The sequence below is a fragment of the Odocoileus virginianus genome, chromosome 27 (assembly GCF_023699985.2).
Source record: "Odocoileus virginianus isolate 20LAN1187 ecotype Illinois chromosome 27, Ovbor_1.2, whole genome shotgun sequence".
Classification (NCBI taxonomy): Eukaryota; Metazoa; Chordata; class Mammalia; order Artiodactyla; family Cervidae; genus Odocoileus; species Odocoileus virginianus.
In genome coordinates this window covers 32,367,008-32,390,443 of record NC_069700.1, presented here as the reverse complement: position 1 = coordinate 32,390,443, position 23,436 = coordinate 32,367,008, and the positions used below count along the sequence as shown (strand labels likewise).

General features: G+C 43.3%; 1 protein-coding gene and 1 long non-coding RNA gene across 2 annotated transcripts in view; one reads left to right on the top strand and one right to left on the bottom strand.

Moving 5' to 3' along the window:
• Positions 1-23,436, top strand: part of TBC1D22B (TBC1 domain family member 22B) — a 67,306-nt gene that overhangs the window by 2,507 nt on the left and 41,363 nt on the right. The window contains exons 2-5 of the mRNA XM_020885767.2: positions 10,420-10,476; positions 19,117-19,424; positions 21,626-21,805; positions 22,352-22,422. Of these exons, the coding sequence (XP_020741426.1) occupies positions 10,420-10,476; positions 19,117-19,424; positions 21,626-21,805; positions 22,352-22,422 (616 nt within the window). The remainder of the gene's footprint in view (positions 1-10,419; positions 10,477-19,116; positions 19,425-21,625; positions 21,806-22,351; positions 22,423-23,436) is intronic.
• LOC139031447 (uncharacterized) lies at positions 59-8,615 on the bottom strand. Its single transcript, XR_011483936.1, has 2 exons — positions 7,688-8,615; positions 59-6,988 (listed from the first exon to the last, which is right to left on the bottom strand). It is a non-coding gene; the product is annotated as an uncharacterized lncRNA (long non-coding RNA).

The window sequence follows — 23,436 nt, the reverse complement described above, 5'->3', positions numbered from 1 at the left end:
AGCAAATAGGAATTTTATGTAGTAAAATAGCCTCAAGTTCAAAACGAATTAAACATCCTTTTGTGAAATAACAGCTTTATTGAGATAATTCACATATCATAAAACTTTACCCTTTTGAAGTATATAATTTGGTGGTATTTAGTATATTCATCTAGAGTATAAATGGTTTTGTGCAGCCATCAACACTAATTTCAGAGTATTTTCATCACTCCGAAATGAAACCTCATATCCATTAGTAGTCACTCCTCCTTCCCCCCCACTCCCTCTGGCCCTTGGCAACCACTGATCTTTTGGTTTATATGGATTTACCTATTCTGAACATTTTGCATAAATGGAATAATGTAGTAAGAGGCCTTTTGTGACTGGTTTCTTTTAGGTGTAGTGTTTTCAAGGCTCATTCTTGTTGTGGCATGTATCAGAATTTTATTCCTTTCACGGCTGAATAACATTCCTCGTATGTATGCACCTCGCTTTGTTTATCCATTCATTGAGTGATGGACGTTAGAGCTGTTTCCACTTTGGGGCTCTTATGAATAAAACTGTGAAATCCGTGTGCAGGTTTTTTTGTGTGAAAGTATGTTTTCCATTCCTTTGACTATATGTAGAAGTGGAATTGCTTCATATAGTAATTTGATGGAATTAAACATCTTTATAAGTGCTCTCAGTTATTCATAAGAGCCCCATGTGCTTAATATATCAAATGGTCCTTGTGTGGATGCCTAGGAAGGCAGGAGGCAGTATGTACCATGTGTTTAAAAATACAGGCTATGGAAACTTGAAACTAGTAGATAAATAAGTTCTGGAGACTTAATGGACAGCATAGTGATTATAGTCAACAACACTGTATTATAATCTTCAAAGTTGCTAGGAGACTAGCTCTTAATTGTTCTTACCACAAAGAAGAAATGTTCATTATGTGACATGATAGAAGTGTTAGCCAGTGCAACAGTAGTAATCATATTGCAGTAGAGCTGTCCCTCTGTGTCTGGGAGGGAATTGGTTCCAGGACCCCCTTGGATACCAAGATCTGCAGATGTTCAAGTCCTTTATATAAGGTGCATATCTATGGATTTTCATCCATCCACAAATTCAACCAACTGTGGATCAAACTTCAGAGAGAGACTGTAAGTGTACCGAACCAACAGAATGTACATCTTAAACTTACACAAGATTATGTGTCAATTATATCTCCAAAAAGGGAGAAAACATGGGAAAGAATGCAAGCTCTGGAACCTGACTGCCTGGTTTCAAATCTGAGCTCTGCCGCTTTCTGTGTGACCTTGGGCAAATTACTTAACCTCTTGGTGCCTTAGTTTCCTCCTGTAAAATGAGGGCAGAGTGAGTACCTTATAAGGCTGTTATGAGAATTAAATGAGGTATTGCATAGAAAGTGCATAGAAGGTGCTCAATAACATAAGCCATTATGAAAATGCTAGTTGTGATTACAGTAGCTTCTATTTTTATTTGTTTCTCCTCCTTGCTCTAGTTTCAGAAACTTGAATTGAAGAACTTTGATCAGTGGCATGTCTGGAGCCCCCCAGTGAGTCCTGGGTGGAAAAAATACTGCCTGTTGTTAATTAGGCAGAGGGTTTATGGGAGCACAAAAGAGCCTAATGCAGGGTCACTGTGACTGCCAGAGGTTCATTAGCAATGAGGGGTATGATTTTGAGCAGTGCTTCTCAAACTTTAATGAGTCACCTGGAGGGGCTTGTTAAAACATAGATTGCAAAGCCCCACTTCTGAACTTCTAATTCCGCCCATCTGAGGTGGAGCACCAGAAGTTGAGTTTCTGAGAAATTCCCACAGGGTACCACTCCTGCTAATCTGGGAGCTGCACTTTGAGAACCACTGAGAAAAGAGCCTTGAATTAGATTGAAATAAACCTGATTTCTGATGCTGGATGCTTTTCCCCAGTGGATATTGAACAATTTTTTTTGGCCACACTGTGTGGCCTTGGGATCTTAGTTCCCGGATCAGGGATCAAACTTGTGCCCTCTGCAGTGGAAGCATGGTGTCTTAACCACTGGACTGCCAGGGAAGTCCCTGGATACTGAACAATTAATGCATCTCTGTTTTGCTGTCTAATAGCACCTCTCACCTAACGCATCCAAGCAGAATTTTTGATTTTCACCATTTGCCCACTCCTGCAAATCTACTCTGTCCAGTCTCACGTAAATGGTCCAGCCATTCACCAAATCCCTTGGACCAAAAATCCTAATGTCTTTCATTCTCTTTCTCTTCCTGCTACATCCAGTTCACTAGCAAGTTCTGTGTTGGCTTGTTAGAATATATCCTGAATATGAGCAGTTCTCATTACTTCTACTCCCTACTTCCAGGGTCAAACTGAGTCCTCTCTTGCCTGGACCACTGCTGTACCTTCCTCATTGGTCTCCTTGCTGTGAGTGGGGGCTTCCCTTGTGGCTCAGCTGGTAAAGAATCTGCCTGCAATGCAGGAGACGTGGGTTCGATCCCTGGGTTGGGCTGTGAGTGGAGTCGGTGCCCCTCACCCCCATTGTTCAAATCAGCTGTAGTTAAGAGTCTGCTGCAGTTAGTACAGGGATAGGCCATGAGGTCTTTGACTGGGGTAATGGCAATAAAGGACAAGTTTGGGACTTGGTAAATCACTGGACTTGGGGAGTGAGGGAGAAAAAGGGGCTTGAAGGGAGGTACCCTCAGGTTTCTGGCTTAGGTGGTCAGGTAAGATTGTGGTATCCTAGCTTCAGAAAAAGTCACAGTTTAGGACAACATGCTAACTACTCCATGTTCAATTTCCTTATCTATGAAATGAAGTCTGGATTAAGTGAGCTCTGAGGCTCTTACTGGTTCTGAAGTTAATGTTAAACTTGCCAATTCCAACTCATGTCACTGAATGTTTCTCTTCTGCTCTGTCAGTCACAGAGGCATGACTGATAGGTAAGAATAGCTTGGGGGTGGGCAGGGAGCACTGAGGTAGGTTTTTCCATCTCATGCTTTTGAAAGTGGTGAATTTCTGGCCCCACCGCACATTTGAGTGTCACGAAATTATAGAATGTTATCATTCAACCCTGAAAGCACTGCTGATGAGGAAACCGAGGCCAGAGAGGGAAAATAGCCCCAAATCACACTGCAAATTTCTTGACTCCTGGTCCACACCCTGTTGCTGTCTCCCCCTTCCCTCAGTCTCTGCTAAGATGGTAAATAACCGTCTGTCCAAGCACCTCATCTGGTTCAAGGGTATGGACGCTTCCAGTGAAAATGTGGATGAGACTTGGAATAGAAGAGACAAATGTGAGCCAAACCCTGGCTAATTCCCCACAGTCTCATCCCCAATCCTTCTAGGAAGGGCTTCTCCCTCTTTTTAAGCAAAAGTGGGCTTCCCAGGTGGTGCTAGTGGTAAAGAACCTGCCTGCCAATGCAGGAGACATAAGAGATGGGTGCTCAACCCTTGGGTCAGAAGATCGCCCAGAGGAGGGCATGGCAACCGACGCCAGTATTCTTGCCTGGAGAATCCCATGGACAGAAGAGCCTGGTAGGCCATGGTTCATAGGGTCGCAAAGAGTCAGACACAAATGACTTAGCACATATGCATGTTTATCATTAAAGTCAAAGAGCTCTTTTAATATTCAGTGACACTGAGAAGTGTCTGATCCCTTGAATTACTTAGGAGATTTTTAACTGAAACCTTCTCTGTCATTTGGCCGTTTTTCATAACATTAAAGAATCTGATAGTGGACTCAGTGTAATGGTCCCAGCCTGTCTGAGCAGGTACATTACAACCTATTCTTAGCTTGGAAATGCTTTACTGATTAAGTCAGTGACTAGGAGATGCTAAATTACCCCCGCAGCAGCGTGGATCCCCAGTTCTGGAAGACTTCCATCGAGTGAGCGTGTGACCCTGCGTTGATTGCCAGCGTGTTTGGCTTCAAAGTGAATAGCTCTGTTCCCCTGTTTGCTTTAGCTCTGCCAGTGCTGAACAAACACCTGTTGATCTTTTTTCCTATCAGGCTTTTTGCACTGTTCCAACTATGGCAGCCAGCTATGCCAACACGTTCTGCAGTGTTGGTTTATTGAGGGGAACAATGGAAGTTGACCAAGACTTTGGCTTCATTTTTTCCTTTCTTGTGGCACAGCCTGTGGCCTTCTTTTCTCTGTATGTGCACTTTGGTTTCTCTGAGATACAGTGTGACTGCCTCTTCATTTTGAGGCGTAGCTAGACAGGAGTCAGCTTAAACAGAGGCCTGGGTTCTCCATCGTCCCAGGCTTGGCTCACTGAGTTTTGTTAAGTCATGCTCTGCCAGGTGGTGAGGGGACCACAGAAAAAGACATGGCCCCACCGCTGCTCAGTAGAATCTGACAGTACTTGGCAGCTCAGCTTCCCCGTGGAGAGAATGCTCGGTGTTATTGTCTTTCTGGTTTTTCCACTTAAGCATATGTTACTTTTGTAATCAGAAAAACTGAGAAGTGGAGCTGGATGAAAACACACTGTTGAGTGAGAAAAGCAAGACGTAGACCGATATGTACAGTGTGCAGTCTTTCATGTAAAAGTTTTAAAATATAAAAAAAGATACTGCATGTTTGTGGATACATGAATATATGTAAAAGTATAAAGACAGACGGGAAGGATTTTGTATCCACTTCAGGATAGTGGTTATCTCTTGGGTAGGCAGGGGACGGGGCTGGGGACTGAAACTGGAACTTCATAAGTCTCTTTAACACTTTATTAAAAAAAATAAAAAGAAATGTGACAGGCATTAATTATTTGTCAGAGTGATGGGTTCGTGGGTGTTATATCTTTCTCTATACTTTTCTTTGTTTTTGAAAATGTGAATTAAATGCCTTTTACTCTTGTGGTAAAGCAAATGTTTTTTAAATGTGTGTTGGAGAAATCAGCCAGCCAGCCATGAAATTAAGTAAGATTTAAAGTAGCATTTATGATTTAGCATCCAAGTAAGTCGTAAATACTGTGTGATGCTGTTTATATAAAGTTTTTAAAACATGCAAAACAATATTCTATATTGTTTCGGGTTACGTGCATGGAAAATATAAAAACAAAAATGAGGATGAAAAATGCCAGACTCCATGGTTTCCTGAGAAGAGTTGTGCTGGGGTTTCGACTCCATAATATCTTATTTCTTATGTAGGTGTTGAGCACCTACCTGGGTATACTTTATATTATGCTCTAAATCTAGTTTACTTAAAAAATAGTTTATTCTTTAAAAGCAGTATAGGCCTTAATTTCTGTGTTTTAGGGAATCAGCGAAGGCATGCATGGGTTAGTGGATGCTGGGGATAGGTTCAGAGAAGGTCTCATGGGGCAGAGGGTGTAGAATTTGAAGGACTGTTTCAGGATGGATAAGATTTTTAAAGTGAAACGGGGAGAAGAGCCCAGCTTCGTGTTTGAGGTTAAGGTGTGTGGAGACCAGCCTACTCTAGAGTTGAGTTTGGGTCTAGTAGGAGAGTATTGTACAGGTTGATAGGTGAATTATACATGCCCGGAAATTGAGCACCTTAACCACCAGACTCTCTCAGTTTGTCTTCATTTAGTCATCTGGGCTTCTCTTCCTTTTCTAACTTCTTGCCTCTCCTTTTTGAGATTCAGTAAACTGATAAATTATCCAGAGTGTCCCAGGTACAGACACATTATTGTTTAGTTCAGGAATATGTTAATTAAAATGTTAACAGATACATTATGGTTTTAGTTCAGAAATAAGTTCAGTTTAGGCTCTGATACCTTTGCTGATAAAGTCCGTCATTTATCTTGGCCTTTCTGGCTATGCCAGCACTCTGGGCTGACGTCTCTAAAAAATAGCCTACAGTGATGTTAAGGTTCCTTTCCTGGGTGATTATTGATGGCCAGCTCCTAAACGTGCACCATTAGGATTGCTTTTCTTTCTGCTGTATTACTGGCAGGTGGTAACACTGTTTCATGGAGAGAATCTAAGGATTCTTTCTTATTCTACTACTCAGTCACCCAACCCAACTTTCCCAGTAACATCTTCCTGCAGAGTTTATTCTCTGATCTTTATATTTTGCTAACATAGAAGCTTATGGACTTAGAGAGTTCAAGTGCACTCATCTTAAGAGTATTTGCAGATGCTGAATACAAATCAGTTGCCCTTTCGGTTTTCTAGTTTGTTTGTGCTGTTTGTTTTGTCTGAGCTTTCTCTCTCTAAGCCAAACTTTCCTGTATTCTTTAATCCTTCTTTTCTCTCTTCTTTTCCTCTGCCTGGGAAACTGTAAACACATTCAAGTAGCATTGTTTGTATTTCTGTAATAGTACATGTGATGGTTTGTTTGCAAATTACTTAACAATCTTCCGAGATGTTCAGAAATCTTACTACTAAAAAGGTCAGGGCCCTAGTCATAGCTAAAGATTTATACAAGAATATTCCCTTTGGAATCTTAGTAGAAATCAATGTGAAAATGATCAGATTGACTCCATTTTTATTTAAACGCAACTTTAGGATCACATCTTTATGTCAAAGTAGGTACTTGGTAAACCTGCTTGTTCTGTTTTCTAAATGTTAGTAAAGAATAAATTACAAAAATCGAGGGGAGGGAGAAAACCATTTCTTAAGCACTGAGTGTGTGCCAGGCAGCATTTACCTCATCACCAGCTATTATTGCTTAACTACCTGTAGGAATTGTGCTGAAGGACTTTTTACACATTATCCCATTTAAACTTCCCAGTGCTCTTAAGATTGCTTAATTTATTTCTTGTTTTTTTTCCATTTATTTTTATTCATTGGAGGCTCATTACTTTACAATATTGTAGTGGTTTTTACCATACATTGACATGAATCAGCCATGGATTTACATGTGTTCCTCATCCCGATCCCCTCTCCCCTTAATTTATTTCTTAGAAAGGTGATCATGTATACAATACTAATTGAGAAAGGTATAAAAAGGTTTGCAGTGAAAACTTACTCTCTGCCACAGGGCCCTCCAATCATCAGTTCTACCTCCATACCACTGCTTCTGATGTCTTATGTGCTCTTTCAGAAATATGCTGTAAATACATAAACATAATCATATGTAAGTATGTGGATATATTTTATTTTAAAGATTTTTACACAAAATGGAGTTATTACTTTGCATATAATTCTGCATCTTTTTTTCAATGAGTGTTTCATGTCAGGGGGTGTAGAATTGCCTCATTCTTTTCTTTTCTTTTTTTTTTTTTTTTTTTTTTGCTGCACTGGGTCTTAGTTGTGGCATGTGGAATCTAGTTGCCTGAGCAGGGATTGAACCCAGGCCCCCTGCATGGCCAGTGCGGAGTTTCAGCCACTGGACCACCAGGGAAGTCCCGCCTCATTCTTTTTAGCAGATGTACTGTAGTTGATTTTACCAGTCCCATTGATAATAGTCCCTTTTCTTTTAATAGATAAGTTCGACCCATATATATTTATTGGAGGGACTCATATATTTGGTTTTAGTTCTATTTTTAATATTTTCTTTTAAAAAACTTCATTATCAGGACTGTACTTGCTTTGGGAGGTGGGTATATTCTGGTGTAGGTTCTGATGATTTGAAAGAGTTACCTTGTTATTCTAGTGATTGTGTGTAAGTTTATACCATGTTTCTTCAGACAGTGTCTGTTGACTCCCTACCATGAGTAATGATAAAATTAGTACTATTTCCTGCCTCCTTCCCACCTGCTTTTAGTTGATTATAGTTATTTTTCTTAGTTTTATATCTTTAAACATACCTGTATATTAGGGCATCAAAGAATGAGATGGCTGGATGGCATCACCAGTGCAGTGGACATGAACTTGGGCAAACTTCAGGAGATGATGAGGGACAAGGAGGCCTGGCATGTTGCAGTCCACGGGGTCACAAAGACTCAAACACGACTGGGAGACTCAGCAACAACAACATACCTATATATTGCTTGAACTACCAGTTATAAGTATCTTTAGAGCCTTGTCAGTAAAAGATGAGGAAATCAGTCTGCTTATTTCTGCCCACTTTTCCTCCATCCCACTTTAACTTTTGCCAGTTACGTTATTTTTTGCCTTCTCTTCTGCAACCAGAAAGCCTCAAATTTAAGGTTCAATCTTTACAAAGTTTTAAAAATTTACGTACTGATTGACTCTTGGCTGCACTGGGTCTTGGTTCTACGTACTGTTCAGCTGTGGTGCAGGGGCTTCCTTTGTTGCAGAGTCCAGGTTCTAGGTGGGCAGGCGGGCTCCAGGAGTTGCAGCGTGTGTGCTCAGTAGTTGCGATTCTCCGGCTCTAGAGCTTGGGCTCAGTGGTTGTGGCAGACGGGCTTAGTTGCGCTGGGGCGAGTGGAAGCATGTGGAGTCTCTTCAGAACAGGGATCGAACCTGTGTCCCCTACATTGGCAGGCAGATTCTTGTCCACCACCAGCCTTTTGCCATGCCATAGTTTCTCCATTTATTATATTATTAATTGAAGTTTTTCCTCTAGTAGTTTCTTCAGGAAGGAGTCAAGGAAACCAGATTCCCTGAGTTCTTAACACGCTGAAGCGTGCTTTTCTGTTGCCTGTGTACTTAAAACAACAGTTTGGCTCAGTATACAGTTATTTCAGGTCACTCTTTTTTTGTTGTTTTTTTTTTAAACTGTGAACTACTGTAGAAAAGTACAGAAAACAATTGTGTGGTATGGTAACTTGATAAGCTTGATAAATAGAGAAAGTGAACGCCCCGGAAGCCCCCGTGTCTGTTTTCTATCACACCTCCTTCCTTCCCCACCAAGAGATAACCACATCCTTTTATGTTAACCACTCCGTGCTTCCTTTGTTGTGTTGCTCGTATGGATGATCCCTAAGGGATAGAAATCACTTTTGCCAGTTTATGAAGTATGTATAAATAGAATCATACAGTATTTACTCTTTTATTCTTTGCTTGTTTTTTTTGTTCAACGTGACATTTGTAAGATCCATTCACATTACTTGCAACCTTACACCATTTATTTACATTGCTGTAAAGTGTTTTATTACATGAACACATGGAAGTTTATTTCACTGTTGATAGACAGTTGGGTTATTTCTAGTTTGGAGCTAAAAGGATCCATAATGCTATCAGTTCAGTTCAGTCACTCAGTTGTGTCGGACTCTGTGACCCCATGAACTGCAGCACGCCAGGACTCCCTTCCATCACCAACTCCCAGAGTTTACTCGAACTCATGCCCATTGAGTCGGTAATGCCATCCAACCATCTCATCCTCTGCCGTCCCCTTCTCCTCCCACCTTCAGTCTTTCTCAGCATCAGGGTCTTTTCAAATGAGTCAGCTCTTTGCATCAGGTGGCCAAAGTATTGGATTCAGCTTCAGCATCAAAGTTTCAGCTTCAACATCAGTCCTTCCAATGAATATTCAGGACTGATTTCCTTTAGGATGGACTGGTTGGATCTCCTTGCAGTCCAAGGGACTCTCAAGAGTCTTGTCCAACACCACAGTTCAAAAGCATCAATTCTTCAGTACTCTGCTTTCTTTATAGTCCAACTCTCACACCCATACATGACTACTGGAAAGACCATAGCCTTGACTAGATGGACCTTTGTTGGCAAAGTAATGTCTCTGCTTTTTAATATGCTGTCTAGGTTTGTCATAGCTTTTCTTCCAAGGAGCAAGTGTCTTTTAATTTCATGGCTGCAGTCACCATCTGCAGTGATTTTGGAGCCCGAAAAAATAAAGTCTCGCACTGTTTCCATGGTTTCCCCATCTATTTGCCATGAAGTGATGGGACTGGATGCCATGATCTTAGTTTCCTGAATGTTGGGTTTTAAGCCAGTTTCTTCACTCTCCTCTTTCACTTTCATCAAGAAGCTCTTTAGTTCTTCATTTTCTGCCATAAGGGTGGTGTCATCTGCATATCTGAGATTATGAACACTTTTATATGTGTTTCCTGATACACATATCTTTGTTTCTCTAAAGACACATATATATATGTGTGTCTTTGGTCTTAGGGGATGCATATTTTGTTCTTCCTCAGTTAGCCAAACTTTTTCTAAGTGGTTCTATCAGTTTACACCCCTGCCAGCAGCTGTGAGAGCCCCCGGGTCACTCCTCCCTTGATTTATGGTGCGCTTCACTGTGGTCCAGGTGGTCCTTTGGGGTAGGCGATATTCCAGTTTTACAGATAAGAAAGCATGTTTGAAGTGGTCAGGTAGTTTAGTGAAAGTTTATAGTGAATGCCACAACCTGCATTTGAACTGTATTCTCTCCAACTGTAAGCCTTCCCATGCTGCCTTTATGGATAGAACTTCCTGATAATTGCGTTAGGGTGCTGAAACCTCACCAGGGAAGATGAATTTTTTTTTTTTAAAGAGCAGGTTGCCGTCCTTCGGCTTGGGCATAGTTGTTCTTGGAGGTAACCTGTTTCTCAGAGTCCCTTCCAATGTTGTGATGCAGGTGGTACTCACCCAACATATCTACCTTCCTGACAACTTGTGTCTTCCTTTTTTTTCTCACTTTTAGCATCCAGCCCGTGTATGGAGCACAGCACCCTCCTCTGGACCCTCGGCTCACCAAAAAGTAAGTCAAGATATCTTTCCTCTCGTGCATGGACTTCTAAAACCCGTGGAACCCTCCCCTACTTTGTAGAAGTGACAGTTTCCGCTTCGACCTTTTCTAGCTTCTCCTCTGTTCTGTTTTGGATCAGAAGATGAACAGTCTTCTTAACTCTAAGCAGTCTGTCACTAAGTGGAAAATTAAGTTACATCAAAGATCTTTTTCTTATGTTGCAAGTTGGTTTATATAGGGTTTGTCTCTGTTCTGTGAGAAGGTCTTTATTTGGTAAATATTGTCCTAAAATTGGCTGATTGATGATCTTCTGGCTTCTGGAGACCATGCTTCTGTATATATATAGATAGATAGATAGACAGATAGATACACCTCCCCTCTTCCTTACTTACTGTCTGAGAACCAGGGCAAATAGAACTTAACTATGGAGCTGGCATTCTCCAGGTCCTTTTTCTCTTTGACACGCTCAAGGAAACCCAGCCAGACAGTGGAGTTAAAAGCTCCCTAGAGGCTATTTCTCCTAGTAAAATTCTAATAAATTATTTTCAAACACAGAAGAGCCATAGTTAAATCCCAGATGTGTGGGTGTGTATTCATACCCCCAATTATCACTTTATCACACCTTTCTCTCATAGGCCATCGTTCAGTCACAGTAAGTTTAAATGATGGGTCATCTTCTCACATGTTCTAAGAACTTTGGCCTCTCTCTTTTTGCAGGTTTAATCTTAGAATCTTACCTCTAGGAAAGCTGTCATTCGTAGTGAAAGCTGAATGATTTAAGGAGTACAGGAGACCTAGATTTTCATCCTTCTGGGGCCTGTGTCATAATAGCCACCCTTTCTTCCTTCATAGTCTGTGGGGAAGTAAAGAGAATGTACATTAAAGTATTTTGAATACCTGGAAAAATACCTTACAAATGTGCATTATCAATATTTTAATATTCTTTTAATAACTTAGCTGAATGTGTGGTGAACTTTTCTCTAATTCCACCAACCCATTCTTTTTTCAATTTGGCCAATATGTAGAAGATACAGTCGAGGAACAGGGAGGCCTGGCGTGCTGCAGTTCATGGGGTCGCAAAGAGTCGGACAGGACTGAGCGACTGAACAGTCTTCTGAAATACTGCGAAGCATGACTGCTGTTCATTTCTGTAAAATGCAATTTTGTTTTGTTTTTTTAATCAGGTATCGCCAGTGTAAGCTTGCTGAGGGCTGGGACTTTGTTTTGTTCACCACTGTGCCTTAACACCCAGACAAGCAGAAAAGACAGTTCAGTAAATGTTACTATAAAACATTTATTGCCCTTATTTTAGGTCCTAAGATACTAAGTAAATATTTATGGAAAGAAGGAATGAAATCCCTCCATTTACTTAGATAGTAGGTTTTTCTTTAACATTTCTTAGTATGTATCTTGTATTAGATCTTCTCAAGGGGATCATGTTTTCTGTGCTATTTGCGTGATATTTCCATTAAGCATGATGAGTTCTATTTCCCAGTTTTACTTACAGTGGACTGTTTGGTTTGTTGGCCAGTGGGGCAGGCACTGTTAATTACCTACCCAGCCGCCTTCCTGGCCCCTGCTTCTTCCTTGCTCAAGACCATAGTTTCATTCAGCTCTTGAACAGGCAACAGTGTACTTAGAGTAGGCATCTGGGTTAGTTTAAGCCTTTTATAATAATTCCTTGGTCTTACCAGTGACTAATCTGTGATGGGCTCATCTCATTGGTTCTGGCCAGTGAGCTATAAAAGAAAGTCTCCTGAAGGAGGATTTTTAGCAGGATTTTCTTTTCCAGTCAGTAAGAGATCATTTTGTGAAGAAAGCCACATTCTGCCTCCACTCACATTTCCTGCTTTTGCATGTGTTAATGTGAAAATAAGGTGCCAAAAACTGTTAACAGTTAACTTGTAACCTGAGGGAAAGACAAGAGAATTGTAGAGACACCAGCTCAGTACCCGGACATCACGGTCTTTATAATTTAAGTGTCAGAGCTGAGTATTCTGTTCCTTTTAGCCAATTCTGTTCACTGCCAGGATTTGTCCATGTTTGTAAGGCAGTGGGATGTATTATCCTATTTTATGTTTGGTTCAGAGTCACCATACCTTACCTTCACCTGTCATCAGCTGAGTTTTCCTTGAATCTGTATTTAGGATGGGTCTTAAAATATCACCATATCCCAAACTGCAAAGGCAAACTTTATACACTCTTGTTTTGCACCTGTTAACAATATAAAACCATGAATGTTTCCACTGGTCATTCAGCAGAATTGCATTCATGTGACCAGTAGAAGTAGTTATTTAGCTGTGTAATTTGGGAGGAATATAACTGTCACTGAATAAATTGCATCCCCTATTTTTTGTGTGTGTGCACATGGTGGTTTGGTATTAGCACTCAACAGTAAGAGATAACATGTGGGTCTGCACCGGACCATTTTACAATTCCAGATTGTTACTATAAAACATTTATTGCCCTTATTTTAGTACCTTTGTTGGGACATTTTTATTACTTTCTCTGATACATGATTATCATTCCACTTTAGGCCATTAATTACTGAGTGGTTAATCCTCATCACAGCAGAAGCCTTTACGTTGGATCTTCAATCATCTAAACTGCACAAGCACAACCAGTCATTCCCGTCTGTGCATATTGACTTCCATTTGCCAAATTATTGCCATTAGTGGTAATACTGCCTGCAATAATTTTTATTGCTCAGATAAAACTAGTCTTACCACAGAGTGGCCCCATTGGCCACCTGATAGTATGACAGGCTTCTAAATTTATTGTTTTCTGAATTGATATTGTAGTTCTGAGTTATAATTCTAGTTCACACAAAGCCCCTCTAGTTATTGATATAACTGGATTTACCGAATTCCCCACTTGCTTACATCCCTTACCAGTGTCAAATAAATCTGTCATATTTCTATTAAGTGAACAGCCATATCAGTAAAAACAGTACAGTATTAATCCAATTATAGAGTTATTGATCTTTTGTTTCTTAACCCCTATAACCTGTAGCCACTCTCCTCCAAAATATCCTTTGGTTTGTGTTACCATTTAACAAGTTATTAATCATCAAACAACTGAGTTTCTCTAATGGGTCATTCATTATGTGTTTGTGAGTTTTGAGTGTCACCTGCACTTCTTGAATCTCTCTTTATGCATCACTTACTAACTCCATGATCTTGGGCAAATTACTCAACCTCTCTGACCCTTAGATTCCTCATCCATGAAGTAGAAATAATAAGGCTTACCTCACAAAGTTGTTGTGAGGATTAAATGAGGTATCTTTGAAAGTACTTTTTAAACTATAATGTGGCATACAGCTGGAAGGAGGTGTTTTTATGAGGCCAGTTTGGTTGTAACTTTGGTGTAGTTCTGTTTAAATAATTTTGGTTAAACTTGAAGCCACGCTGTGGCATTGTCGTGCCTTGGGGTAGTTATTGGTTAAGTTGGGACCATGTTAAAATAAGGCAGCCTGTATGCCAGAGGCACCCCCAGCTCGAATCACCTGGATTCGCTTCTTACTGTGACTGCTGGGGTCAAGGAGAAGAGAGACATTTCTCCTCTGAGGACCACATCCCCAGACATGGCTTCTTCCCGTTCCAGCTACCAACGCACACAGCCTGTTTCATGTAGAGAGCAGAGTCTCCCTACAGAGAGTTCAGGCTGTCAGCTGTAGACACGTGGGAATTATGGCTGTGGTGTAATATGCTCAGTTTGCCTGGTAACTCCTCTTCCCAGGCTGCCGATCCTAGTTGTCCTCAACTCGATTCATCTTTTTAACCAGTTCTTCCAGGCCTAGAAAGTATAGGCAGGCTGTACAGTCAGGTAGACCTGGATTTGGGCCCAGACTTCGCTGCCTGCTCATGACCTCAGGAAGCCTCAGTTTCCTCATCTGTCTATAGGAATAATAATAATAGTACCTCCATAGCTTGTGAATGAGGCTTAGTAAGAAAAATGGATATATATAAATAGTAGTACAGAGCCTGGCATGTAGTGAACAGCCAATAAGTGTTAACCACCATGTATATAAGGGCTTCCCTGGTGGCTCAGTGGTAAATAATCTGCCTGCCACACGGGTTTGATCCCTGGGTCAGGAAGATCCCCTGGAGAAGGGAATGGCATCCCTCTCCAGTATTCTTGCCTGGGAAATCCCATGGACAGAGGAGCCTGGCAGGCTACAGTCCATGGGGTCACAAAAGAGTTGGGTACAACTTAGCGACTACACAACAACAGCGGAACCATGTATGTATGAATTTACATTATTCCCTGTGGAGAACGATATTAATAAACTTAGAAAGGCTTCGAAGCTTTTAAATCTTCCCATCACTGTTGCAGGTCTCTAGCTCTTCCTGCTTCCTCTGAGAGGTATCTCGTCACTGTCACGCTCCTCTTTGTTTGTTTGTTTTTGGCTGTGCTGCGTGACTTGCAGGATCTTACTTCCCTGACCAGGAGTGAGCCTGTAGTGGAAGCACAGCATCCTAGCCCCTGGACCACCAAGGAATTCCCTCCTCTTTCATTCTTGAGAGCAGTTCTTACAACCTTATTCTGTCCTCAGACTCCTTCCCCTATAGGTGATGCCAACCCCCTCCTCCACGAAGGTCTCTTTCCTAAGAACAGGGCTGACTTCTTTAACTGGCTGATGACTGAGTTTGGGCTCTTATGAGGTAGGTGTCTCTAATTTCTCGCAGACTGTAAATGGGCAGCTTGGACTCTCTCATGTCCTCTCAGCACAGGGAAAGGCAGCCTCTCCTCCCTCCCTCCTCTCCTCTCCTCTCCACTGTGTTGGAATGTTTCCTTCCAGTGTCTACTTGCAAAGTGTTCATCTGAGTAATTCCAGTTCTTTTCTTTTTTTTTTTTTAATTCCAGTTCTTATTCTATTTCACTTATTTTGAACCTTCATCTGCTTCAAATGTATAATGAAAAACTCTAAATGCATAAAAAGATTAAAGGAAAAAGATAACAAACACTCATGTACCCACCACTCAGCTAATTTACCTTCTTCACTTGTGTAGAAAGCTCAGCATCTGTCAGACCCGATGCTCAGCATGACCCATCTCTTGGTGAAGTGTTTTAATCCTTTCCAGGATATGTGCATATGTGCATATTGCTTCATCCAGTGTTGGACTAGCAGTATCCAATCAGTTCTTTGACTTGATTTAAAATTCAGCTTGATTTTGAGCCTCTTGATTCATGGTTTATTTAAAGAATTCTTTTTGGCCCATGCAGAGTGGCTTTTGGGATCTCAGTTCCCTAATACAGAGATTAGACCTGGGCCCACGGCAGTGAACGCGCCAAGTCCTAACTACTGGGCCGCCAGGGAATTCCCTAAAGAATTCTTTTTTTTTTTAAGATTTTATTAATTTATTTATTTAATTAATAAACAAATAACACCAAAAGCATTTTGTATTGGGGTATAGTCAGTTAACAATGCTGTGATAGTTTCAGGTGAGCAATGAAGGGACTCAGCCATACAGCCCTAAAGAATCCTTAAGACTTCAAGAGGGTGTTTAGGAAGCATCAACCAAGAGGAAAACAAATAACAACCTTGCCCTCCCAAGCACTTCATATCACTGTTGGATTCAGTGTGCGCAGTCTTGGGGTTCACGTGGTCTCCAAGGTGGACAACAGCCTCCTGTGCTTTTTTCCATTCTTTTTTGATGGCGGCTTCTTTCTGACACATCTGCCTGTTTGTTCTTGACAGCGGACCCTCTGAGGTGCCTACCGCAGGCTGTGGATCTGGGTCCCTTCTCACAGAGGAGAAGCCGTCACGGTGACGAGTCCAGAATGTACAGCCTCAGCGGGTCTACAGAGGAGTCATTTACCTCTGGCTCCTGGGTGGATTTCGGATGAGCAGATTTTTGTGCTGCGTTGCCTCAGTTTTATTTTTTTTTTTTTCCAGTAGGTTTAGAAGTACTCTTTCTTTGGGGATTTATGAGAGCCAACAAAACAACCTTTTCCAGTGATTAATAAAAATAATATGCTCATTGTAGAAAACATGAATGATTCAGAGAAGGTATAGAAATTAAGTGTCACCTATCATTCCGCAGCCCAGAGATAAGCAGTGTTAACATTTCTGATCGTTTTCTTCCTGGTCTTTTCTGTGCACATACTTTTTAAGAAATATAGAGATCATAAAAAGTACATAATTTTGGTTCAGTTTTCACTTTATTGAGATCACTTTCTAGTGTTATTAAATAGCCTTCACGATGTGATTTTCAGTGGCATCTGGTGGCTGAACCATAGTATATTTCATCATTTGTAATTTCTAGATGTTTATGTTTGCAGTTTTTAACCAAAATACGTAATACCATTATAAACTGTTTCAGATCACCTTTGTTTGACTCTGATTCTTTTTTTTCTTCATACTTTAAACTTTTTATTTTGTATTGGAGTATAGCCGATAAACAATGTTGCGATAGTTTCAGGTGAGCAGCAGAGGGACTCAGCCATACATATACATGTAACCATTCTCCCCCAAACCCCCCTCCCATCCAGGCTGACTCATAACACTGAGCAGATTCCATGTGCTACACAATAGATACTGGTTTGATTATTTTCTTATAGTCAGAGATTATGAGTCATTTTAAGGCTTATGGTAGGTGTATTGCTAGATTGTCTTCCGAAAGATGGTACGACATACACCCCCACCTGTGCTATTAGAGAACTGGTCTCACTACACCTGGGTCAGCACCAAGAGGATACGTCTTTGAATCTTTATTAATTTAGTGGGTGGAAAATGGTTTCTCATTTCCATCACGTTTGAACTGTTACATCGTGTTATCTCTTGTTATCTCTTACATCTTGTGTGATACGTTTTCCTTTACTCTGTGTGAGGCCAGTGTTTGAAAATATGCCTGTCATATCTTACTCCTTTTTTGGTGTTAATAATAGGGTCATTCTGATGAGCTGTGTGAGTTACCAGTCTGTCTTTATCAATGCTAACAATAGTTATCTTTCAGAATGACTGTTGGACATATCTTGGGAGGTGTCATAGGTATTAGACCAGCCTCCTCTACCTAAAGGGAAGAATATCTCTTGGAAATGGGGGACTTCAGCTCTTCTGGTAGGGCCTGGTTTTTAGACTAGAGTTGCCCTGCCTTGCCGAGGGAAATAGTGAGGCATTTTAATGATGTTGCTTTCCAGTCCTCAGGTGTAAATTTACAGGAGGCTGTATTCTTTGATTCCCTCCTTGGGGTATGAGGGATGCTAGATAAGACTAAATTATAGAAACATCCCAACCACGTAGTCCCCTGGAACCAGAATAAGGGCCACCAGACCTTAAGGGATTCACAGAAAGAAGAAAACTTCAGGGGGACTTCCCTGGTGGTTCAGTGGTTAAGACTCCATGCTTCCACTGCAGGGGGCGTGAGTTCAGTCCCTGGTTGGGAAACTAAGATCCTGCATGCCACATGGCACAGCCAAAAAAAAAGAGGAAATTCCAGGAAAGTTGGAATGGTCTTCCTGACCCTTTAGTACTAGGCTCTCTTTCCTCAACAAGTTAATTGAGTATTTCCCAAACTCAAGTCATGTACCGTCTTCATGACTTTTTTGCAATATTTTATACTATTATTTATTAAATGCACTTGAAAAAATAAACTTATGTACTCAATTAGACTTACTTTTAAAATCAATCTTATTAGTTTCTATAAGTGGAAAACAAGTGTCATTTGCCCAAAATAGAAAATAACCTTAGAAATACAGTGAAACACGAAACAGTCTTGTTAATTAAATTCTAGGCCAGATCCTGTTGCTTACAAAATGTTGAACCTGAGGCTGCCCTCACTTTGTTAAAAAATAATCCTAAAGACAGAGTGGTGTCAAACTCAGATCCCTCCTCAAGGGCAGCAGGACTTTAACAGAATAAAAAGAACCACTTGTTTATTTTGAAAGTCAATGTTTAATAATAATACATGTGGGCTACCTAAAATTATCTCCTGTTCTACCAGTAGATGTCCTGCTCTAGAAAATATTTTAGGGTATGTTGCCGTAACAGATTAACTCTGAAATCTCAGTGGATTGACACAACAGATCCTTATTTCTCACTCATGCTTCCAGACCAAGGGAGGGTAAAGTGGGTGTGGAAGGCAGGCTCTGCTCCACATAGTCACTCTGTCATCCAGGCTGAAGGAGGTGCCACCACCTGGAGCCTCACCAGTTATCACAGCAGAAGAAAGCTTACAGAGAACTCACACGTAGGACTTCCCTGATGGTTCACTGGTTAGGACTCTGCGCTTCCATTGCAGGAGGCACAGGTTCGATCCCTGGCAGGGGACGTTCTGTATGCCCCCGTTGTGTGGCAAAAAAGAGAGGGAGAACTCACACCTGTTCTTTACACTTTGGCTCAGAAGGGACTGCCTCACTTCTCTCCTCAGCCCATTGGCCAGAATCAGTAGCCTCACCTAAGTGCAGGGGCTGGGAAGTATAGAGGAGCACGTGGAATATTTGGTGAATTATGCTGTCTTTGTTTCATCTGGTTCTGTAGCATAATGCTGGTCTAGATGCTTCTAGATAAGGAATGGATATGGATATTTTTTATTTGAAAAGGGTAATGATTGTGTATGAGATAGTTTGTAATACTGTTAATAATCTGTTAAGAGAAAGTGGTCGGATATGTCAGACTGTTCCTTGGTAACAATGTCCCCTTTCTTAAAGCTTCATTAAAGAACGGTCAAAAGTCAGCACGGTTCCTCTGAAAAATAAGAAGGCCTCCAGTTTTCACGAGTTTGCCCGGAACACCAGTGATGCTTGGGACATTGGTGATGATGAGGAAGAGGACTTTTCGTCCCCTGCTTTCCAAACTCTGAACTCAAAAGTTGCTTTGGCGACTGCTGCCCAAGTGCTGGAAAACCACAGCAAGCTGAGGGTGAAACCAGAACGGTCCCAGTCAACGACATCCGATGTACCTGCCAGCTACAAGGTCATAAAGTCCAGCAGCGACGCCCAGCTGTCCAGAAATTCCAGTAAGTCCGTCCAGCTCCCCGCCATAGGCTCAGCCTTTTCAGCAGAGCGCACTTTAAATAAAAACAGGTTCTGGGGGGCATCCCTCAGATCGTCCACCGTGATACGTAAGCGAGCTGGAGCCTGAGGACCCTCAGGGAGCCTCACTGGGCAGGAGCTGTGCTCGCTCCGCCTCCCGGATGGCTGCCTGGCCCTGGGACCCCGGCTTCACTGCCGACACCCCCGTGCCGGCTGCCCTTCTCTCCTTCCTTTCCCTGTGCTGGGGTCCAGAACACTTATGGTGTGGTTGCTTCACATTTCTTTGGGCCTGGTCAGGTTGAAGTGTGTTGACTAAATGGAGTTGAAGTTGTTAGTGGCTGAATTTCAGAGATGCTTGGCACCGTTCCTCCACTCTGGGGAAGAGCCCCTAGCAGCAGGTCGTCTCTCTGCTGTTCCTCAGGAACGGAGTCCCAGGTTTGGGTGGTGCAGGAGGAGATCCCACCTTCTTTTCGGGAAACTGGCAGCAGTAACTGGTTGAGAGGATGGAGGTTTTATGAGATGTTTGGAGACAACTCTTTTTAGTATCCATTGCTGTGTCTAATGTTGCCCTAAAGCGTTTTATGGGAGTCAGTTCTGAGCTGGAGGGGGAAGTGCCCTCATGCTACTGAAACAGCTGACTGTGGTAAAAGGTGAAAAGGAAGTAGAATATCAGAGCCCTGGTGCATGTCCTGGCTCTTGTTCTAGGAGAACTTCTTTTACAGTTTCAGACAAGGATGTCCTCCAGAAATGAGGCTGTAAGGCCTGGAAAATCATTCCACAGTCACTTCGCATCTCTGATTTGGGCCCCAGTGATGCGCCCAGACAGGCATTCAGTGCCCACAGGTGACCACAGCTCCTGGATGTGGAAAGTGTCTTCACATGAGACCGAGGGTCTCCAGAGGGTCCCAGTGTGAGGGGAGGCCCCACCACGATCCCTGACGAGCTGCGCTTATGCAGCAAGGACCACCCAGAGTACTCCCGTCACGGGGTTCCCCCCTGCAGGCGTCAGTCACTGATCACCGGAAGCAGCCTTCAGTCTCAGCTCCGTAGCGTGTGGGCTGCTTTTCCTCAGCCCCGTGTCGCACTAGGCATCCAGACCAGTGCCCTGTGGCCGTTGAGTCTGTAAACCTCCTACTGCTGGTTGATGAGGATTCCCTGTTTAATTCTTGTGACAACTACTTGTTAAGGCCCAAATATGTAAAGAATATGAAACAGTCATGAAAGGATGGTCAGAATTTAAAACTGAGTTTTGTTTGGGGGAGTAAAATAAATAAGGGTTTTGGCGTCAGACAGACCCAAGATCACTCAGCTCTCCCTTGCAAATTACTTAACCTCTCTGAGCTATAGTTCCCTCAAAATTGTGATAAATTCCTGCTGTAGTATGTTATAAGGATCAAATGAGAGAACATAGGTGACTGTGACCAGTTCAGTGCCTTAGTAAGCAATCAGTAAATGTTAGCGCTATCCTGCTCATTTCTCCTAGCCACCATCTTGTTCAGAAATGTCTAGAACCAGACATAGAGTTCAGCTCGAGCCTGTGTGCCTGTTATTTCAGTCATAATCCCGGCAGAACTAAAAGCCAGTTCATTTTGGCAAGAAATGTCGAAGCATAGAGGGCTGGCCTTAGGCCAGAGCCTCTCATGTTTGGGCCAAAAACAGGTGAGAGCTGTGCGAGGAGTACTGTCCCTCTTAGCCCTTGGGGCAGCCGGCTGGGGCCTGGGGCTTCGGGAGAGCAGCCATCATCTTTTTTTTCCGTGGTGTGGTTTTACAGTGTCGTTTTCTATGTGCTCTGGGACGTGGAAAGGGAAGTCTAATACTGCCTTTGACTATGTTGCCAACCCCCCCAGCCCCAAACTCACTATTAGACACCAAGAAAAGTTCCAGGTTGGGATAAAAAGAAAACGATAGATTTTTCCCCTGAAGTCACAAAAAAACTGTCAGATTTGCTTCAGTAGCTGGAGTCTCTGCGCAGAAGGTGCCTTGGTATGTCTGATAAACACGCAGCCCTTTCCCTGAGCTATCGGAGGGCGGCTGGGTCTCCACCCGCTGGCTGGCCGCCCCGCTGCGGGCGACCTGGCAGCCGCGCCGCTGGAGGAGCCCCGTGCCCAGCAGTCAGGTCTGAGTTGTCTCCGGATCTGCGCTCGTCACTCAGCCTGTCCTCTTTCTCTTTCAAACGACCCCTCAGGTGACTCATGCCTGAGGAACCCGCTCCACAAACAGCAGTCACTCCCTCTCCGACCCGTCATCCCGCTCGTCGCCCGCATCTCAGACCAGAACGCTTCTGGGGCGCCCCCGATGACCGTCCGGGAGAAAACACGCCTGGAAAAGTTCCGTCAGCTTCTCTCCAGCCACAACACCGACCTGGGTGAGTCCCCCCCTCCCCCGTGAGCCCTGGGCAAGCTCAGACCTCTCGGTGACTGGAATTCTCAGAGACCCGGAAGCTATTGCTCTTTATTCTTCCTTCTTTTACTTTTCCAGCATCTCCTGATCTGGTGCCCATTGAAGTGACATGCAGGTACCGCAGTCAGAAATACATTAACTAGAAATCAGGGGCCAAGTTAGGCGGGACTGGACTCCGTGGCCTGTAGACCCTAGTGCACCCATTCTGGCTTCAGTCTCCTCTACCTCCAGGCGATTCCTCCTGAAATCCACACCTCCTGGTCTTCCTCCTCCCTCTAACTCTAATCTCTGAGCTGACTGGATCACTGCTGCAGAGCTATGACCTTGGCTGCTCAGGGCTGTTGTTTTGGGCTTTTCACCGGTGCTTGTCGGTAGCTAGCGGTGGTGGTGGCAGTGGCGATGGCGGTCATTCTACTGAAACGCTGGGAGGCTCCAGGCAGCGCTGGCTGAGGCTCGTTTCAGGGCCCCCATGGGAAGGGCTAAGTCCAACCACACCTTCATCTTTTTGCAGATGAACTGAGGAAGTGTAGCTGGCCGGGGGTTCCCAGGGAAGTTCGGCCTGTAACCTGGAGACTCCTGTCGGTGAGTTTTGCCCACTGGGTAGAGAAGTGCAAGCCTTATACAGTCCCGCCTGCCTGCGGGGGCTGGTCTGGGCACATCGGTCTTGTCCCATAGACTTCTCTGATCCTAGCCGATATGGGACTGAAGTCCTGTCTCTGCATAAAGAATCACATCCTCGATAGTTTGTTCCCACTCGTGTAGAAGAGCATAGGTTTGTGTGGATAGTCCTGATCTCACCTTCTCAGCACCAAGGAGGCATCTAGTGAGGCTGAGTGAGCCAGCTCTCGTGTGGGCAGGTCCCACTTTCCCTGTGCTTCCCTCCTTTCTCAGTAGGAATGACTAAGGGAGTTGAAACCCACTTCCCAACCGTGAAGAGTTGATAAACGGGCCTCCCTCAGAAGCCTGCAGTCGTCCCACGTTCACTAAGTCACGGAGCCCTGTGCCAGCCGCTGTGGTAGGAACACTCGATCTCCTGAGCCCATAAAATCCATTCATTCATAAGGATTTATTGAGGGCAAGCTGTTTAGCGGGCATGATGCCAGGTGCTGTGAGGATACACAGAGGTGGGCCCCGCACAGCTCCGGCTCGCCAGGCGCTTGCTTACTCTGTGGACGTGTCCCTTCCCTGCCTGTGAGAGGACGACTCTCGCTTCTAATCGGCCCCCACCCCCGACTCGCGCAGCCTTGGAGTCACTGCCCCTGCTGCTTCTAAGAACTCCAAATGCTATTAGAAGTAGCTGTGATGAGGATGGAAGGGGAACAAGAGATGTCAGAATTGAGAGTGGGATCTAGACCAGGGATGGCCCAGAGCTGGGGCCAGGAGCGAGGGGCTGCTGCCAGAAGTTCTGTGTCTGGACGTTGCAGCTGCTGTGTCACACATTCCATTCAGCCTCCTAAGCTGGTAATTCTCAACATTACTGTGGAAAAGAATTATGTAACTAGCACACGCTCACACGGCTTGCCACTGAGATGCACCGCGGAGGCTGCCAGCTCTCCGTGACCCTGGGAAGGATTGCCTCGCACACACACAGCCCCA